Genomic DNA, 5,508 nt, shown 5'->3' on the forward strand with positions numbered 1-5,508 from the left:
GAGACTTCTGTTCTTATAGCATATTAAATTATCACTCATTTTAGAAGTTTAATTTTTACACAAGTAAAATATTTTATTAAAAACTGAAATAAAGTGTACAGTCAAAATTCGAACTATATAACTACTAGACAATTCCTGTTAAAATACCACTTCTTCATAAGCTTAATTAATATTTAAATTGTATTCTAACATGTCATGATTGGGTCCTTTGATTGATATTTAGCACTATATATAGATTGAGATACATGTTTTGTTGCCTTGCGAGTTATTGGTTATATTAATCTCTACGAAATATTATTTCACTCTTGGTATATATGGAACTATATATTTTTGTGTTTACTAAAATTATAAGCACTTTCCCTCAAGTACTATATATCATGGTAACTGCTAGAAGGAAAAGGGTCATGACCATGTCATTTTCAGTGCATATGTAGCCTCATTTAATTCTTGCATTTGCGACAAAAGATGATCTGAGGGTCATGGACAATGTCGCTTCAACATGATAAGATAAAAATAGAATAAGAGTGTAGTATATTGCATTACATTCTCCAGCCTAGGCGGGCTGGGAAATCTCTCATTTCTTGTGGGGGCATTCATGCTATCATTTATTTTAATCTGCAGAACATTCTGAATTTTGCTATTTGAACCTTTTATTCTTTAATGGTATGATCGCATTTGCAGAGAAAAACAGATATAAAATGCTGGGATTTGAACACTGAGCACGTGCAAGCCTAAAAAATGGGATAGGCTTGGCTAATAATCAGATCCTGAGCTGCCTGGTAGGCCTAACTTATTTATGCTGTACCCATTGAACTGGCTTTGAGATAGAATAACACATACACAGAAACATCAGCAATTTTCTATTTCAACAAATGAAAGAAATGGTCTCAGCAACACATCAATTGTGAGTCGATATTTCCATTTGAACAAATGTGTGAATTGTAAAGAACCAAGTGATCCCACATTTCTTATGTGATGTGAGCTTGGCGTTTTTCACTTCCCAAAGAACCTCTCAAGGTTTCACTAAGAATGATGAATCCTGTTTTTTTGGCTCTGGCACCTGAAAATTTGTAGTCCTTGTTGCATGAAAGATTAGAAAACCCTTTGATGTTAAAGTTGCCTATTATGTGCACTTCAAAGAAGGAAGGCAAAAAGAGCTTGGAAGATGGATTTTGGGCATCTCCATTTCTGCCTAAAACTGTCTTCTCTTCCACTTAATAAACCTTGGATTTGGTCCCCTTGCATTCCCTGAAATTTTGATTAAAAAATTGGATATGATATGAAGATTCACTCTCTTCTCGTGTCAAAGGAAATACTTTGATTTCCACAATCCTAGTAACTCCAAAGAAAGTGTGAATTATTGGTGTTAGAAGCAAATGAAACATTCAATGGTGATTTGAAGCAAAATTAGGCAAGAATGCTGATTTGATTCTAACAATTGGATACTCAATTACAGATTCAAGAGATTGAAGCTAATAACTAGGCTCCACTACAAAAGACACTGCTACTAAAATGAGTACTATATGTGATGTGTGATTTTACCTCTGCAGCATTCTTGAGAGACCCCCAACATTCTGTACGATTGTACTTTCGTGAACTAGAATGAAAATATACCCTAACCAAGGCATCCAGTAGCTCAGGATGCTCTCCAAAAAGTTCTGAATCTCCATGTAGCACTGCTTTAAGTACCTGCTTTGCATCAAAACGAAAATCATACCCACTATTAATGTGAAGTTCATTCAGCCACAGCATTTTACCCTATATATAAACAGAGGAGGAGAAATATATATTCATTTTTGCAGTGATTGTAATGAATTAGTGTCGAGGCACAGGATAGATGGTGTCTATGCCAATATCTCCTACTTTCTGGTTTTTTTCTTTTTCAATAAAATTCTTGTCGCAGGGAATTATGGTATGGGGAATTTTAATATAAAGCATGGCAGTTGTTAATAATATCTCATTAAAGCTCCATCTAAAAATGGATAAGACATCGGTCTTGGTATATGCAAATTACTAAAAAAAAAAAAAAAGAATAGCATTTCTATCATATCTTGCAATGGCTATTGGCTCAGCCAGATTGGCATTACACTTTTTGCTCTCTTGTGGTTGCCATGTCAAACATCTACTAGATATAATCCTAGTTAATCTGAAGCCCCTTCGAAAACAAATGGGATACTGTTAGTGAAGTCATAGAAGCCAGACTTACTAAAGGCAATTCCTTTGAGAATATGTGGTATCTAAACTCAGCAGCCAGGTCCAGCAGGGGATTGGGACCACTGACATAGCAATGGACATGGAGACACATTTCATTGTTCACTTTCTTCCATTCTGCAACTACATCATCCTTATTATACCACCCATTTAACTGCCATGGACAAGAAGGCAAACAAAGTTACAAGTGGTCATGTCTGCTTATGTGCAGTTTAGACATCAAGTGCAAATTTTAAATACCAAATTAGTAAGTAATAACAGTGCATACCTGATCAAGGTTGATGACATTAGAGATATTTAAGGTTAAGTTAGCTGTAAAGTCACAGTGGGATAGGATGTAGGTTCTTGGAATAATTCCTGAATACTTGTTCAACTCTTCTCCCATGAAAACAACTTTCAGCTTTGATGCTTCGAATCTTGCTGGAGGACCCAAAAGCCTAACAGCCTATTATTAAGAATGTATAACCCAATTAGGAAACTAAGAACAACAGTGAGAACTTCTGCAAAATGAACTTAACCAAGTTGTGTCTGCGCTGCTTCAACAAGCAATCAAGGTTTTGGAAACAGATAACAAACCTCAATATACATTCAGAGATTTTTTCAAATTATTAAGCCGTTTTATGGGGCATGCAACATGAAAGGAACTTGATCTGCATAATTAATATACTATAACTGATATAATATACATGATTTTGGTGAAACATATCTAGCAGGATGGCCCGATGGGTGAATAAGAACCCTATTCATTAGCTTTCATTTTTATTCTCCAAAGAAAAATTCTATTATTACTTTCTAAGAAAACAAAAAAGAGAGTATAAATGTGAAGGAAAAATATTTGCATCAGCCTACTATTCATCACACACTTAACACACTTAGTGTATTGAGATTTTAAAAAAAAAAAAAAAAAATTTTGAATGCATGGTGTGTGAAGTGTGTAGGATGATGCATAGAATTACCCAAATGTGAAACCTTTCAATCCCAAGAATTTTTTTCTTTTAACTTCCTAAAACATAATGAAAGCAAAGCTAACTGAAGAAACTTGCAAAGTAGCACAATAGTTTTATTCTCATTGTGGAGCTAAATTCTATATGAAGTGCAAGTGAAAGACAAGAAACAATGCAAGTTGGCTTATCAGAATTACTCAGATCAAGGATATCGATCTTATTCCTACCTTTCAATGACACAAGTATGACATTACAGACGATTTTTCTGTATTCTGAAGGAAACATGGTGTACAATAGTATAATTAGCAGAGATATGATTAAGGCCTAGTTTGGGTACTGGCAATATATTCTCATAATACTTTATTACTATTCATTATTTTATTATTATTTTTCACTTACTTTTCACTGTTATTCACTACTATTCAATATTTTATCATTACTTTTTCATTATATTTTCACTACTATTCACAGAATACATGAGAATACCTCACTACCCAAACACAATCTAATTCTTGGTTTAAAGGGCAGCAATTTGAGCTCTAAAGGAATAGAACGTGAAAAAAGTGAGCCCAGTTTTGCAGATTAAACTGCTGACAAACATCAAAATGCCTATGTCCAAAACCAGTGAAATTGCCATCACATGAAGTACATTGTATATTAACACAGAGATAGGAAAGAAAAAGCACCTCAGAAACAAGAGTGTTGTAGGAGGCTCCAGCATTGCTTATGGAAGAAAGGAGAACAGGATTGAATCTACTTGATGGCTTTAACTTTGTTGTTTTGTTGAGGAAATCCCTCTGTGGAGATACTGAGAAAGCATAATAAGCACAATGGCAGGCCATGGAAGATGCATAACACAATCTTTCTCTTCATCATTCACACCCCACCATTGTCTTCTCTAAAGCTCATCTCTGAGAAACAATGGTGTGAAGAAATGTAGTTCATAGTTTGAGTCATGTGGACAGTTTTCTCAATGACCCACGTTCCAAAATCTCTGTCAAAACGTTCCATCCACACATTTGTTTTTTCCCTTTTTTTTAAATTGAAAAGAAGTTCGGAGAAATTTGATTGGTGGTGGAGCAAAATGGTTGATGACACGTCATCACCAATTCTTCAGATTTTGATAAGTTATGGATGGATAATGTGACTACGTGGCTTTTGTTGGGTCTATAGCCTTTGCGAGAGTATTCTGCTCAGGTCCAAACCCTTTTTTTCAAACAAGAAGTTACGAAATAGACCAGCCCATAAAGGAAAATCATTAGAAAATAGACTTAAGGCCTTGTTTGGCAATCAAGCATGTTTTTTTTTCAAATAAGAGATGCTTAATTAATATTATGGTTCGTGACATCGTGTATAATTATTTTACAACTTTATTTTAAATAAAAATGTTTTATGACATTAGAAAATCACAGACCTCCACTTGGAGTGTACATCAATGATAGGACTCGTAACTTATTTTTCAATCGAGTTATTCTATAATTAAGTCAATGTGTAAAATATATTATCCACATCACTTAAATGATAAGATTTGATTTATAATATTTAAATTTTAAAATTTATTTTTTAAATCAAAATATTTCATGTAATCACTTTACTATATATGTTCTACACTTAGTAAAATTTTTACATAACATAATTTGATTTGAAAGATAAATTTTAAAATATGAATCGTATAAATTAAATCTTATAATTTAAATGATATAAATAGTATATTCTACATACCGACTTGAAAATATAATAATTCTTTTAAACCAAACATCAAAGTATAACAAACATGATCATCAAAAAAATATTTGAATAAATTAGAAAACAATAAAAAATAATAATTTTTATGGTATTTTAAAAAATACATAATTAAAATAGAGAATGAGTTTTCTTAATTAAGAAATAAAATTAATAAGCATAAATTTTAGGTATATAAGTCTTGTGTAGGTATTTTATAAGAAAGAAAATTGACTCTATTAAAAAAAAGTGGACCCTACTAAAAAAAAAATGTGATTTTTCATTTACTTTATTTTTTTGATTAACTCACTTTTTAACAAAATGTTCTGCACAAAATTTGTATACTTGAAGTTTGCAAAAACCATTATTCTTAAAAACCCTCACATTACCCTTATGTTTTTTCTTTCAAATTCAATAATAAATAACTAAAAATAAATTTTTATTTTAGTAATAATAAATCGTCGAAGATTTATTGTTGATATCAACGAGGTTCCTTGCTTTGGGCACTCGCGAAACTGCGAAAGGAAAATAATGAAAACTTAAAAGTTAAAACAGAAATGGAAAGTAATCTGTCTGCCATTAAAAGGCCTCAGGCTAGCTCTCTGTACTCTGTACTTGGTCACAATGGCAA

The 5,508-nt window shown here is 32.4% G+C and overlaps 1 protein-coding gene across 1 annotated transcript; it reads right to left on the minus strand.

The window, feature by feature from the left end:
• Nucleotides 1-837: 837 nt before the first annotated feature.
• On the minus strand, nt 838-4,145 carry LOC108980093 (magnesium dechelatase SGRL, chloroplastic-like). The gene is made up of 5 exons (XM_018950909.2): nt 3,842-4,145; nt 2,480-2,656; nt 2,207-2,365; nt 1,543-1,689; nt 838-1,248 (listed from the first exon to the last, which is right to left on the minus strand). Exons 1-5 carry the CDS (start codon nt 3,995-3,997, stop codon nt 1,135-1,137), a joined length of 753 nt encoding a protein of 250 aa, XP_018806454.1. The 5' UTR covers nt 3,998-4,145; the 3' UTR covers nt 838-1,134.
• Nucleotides 4,146-5,508: the final 1,363 nt, after the last annotated feature.

The sequence above is a fragment of the Juglans regia genome, chromosome 15 (genome assembly GCF_001411555.2).
Source record: "Juglans regia cultivar Chandler chromosome 15, Walnut 2.0, whole genome shotgun sequence".
Taxonomy (NCBI): domain Eukaryota; kingdom Viridiplantae; phylum Streptophyta; class Magnoliopsida; order Fagales; family Juglandaceae; genus Juglans; species Juglans regia.

What these genes read in the sequence shown, in the direction of transcription:
- LOC108980093 (XM_018950909.2), bottom strand. Translation starts at nt 3,997, where the DNA reads ATGGCCTGCCATTGTGCTTATTATGCTTTCTCAGTATCTCCACAGAGG. An exon ending in ATGTCATCAACCTTGATCAG is followed by an intron (nt 2,366 to 2,479) that starts GTATGCACTGTT and finishes TGTCCATGGCAG; the next exon opens with TTAAATGGGTGGTATAATAA. An exon ending in TCTCAAAGGAATTGCCTTTA is followed by an intron (nt 1,690 to 2,206) that starts GTAAGTCTGGCT and finishes GATGCAAAGCAG; the next exon opens with GTACTTAAAGCAGTGCTACA.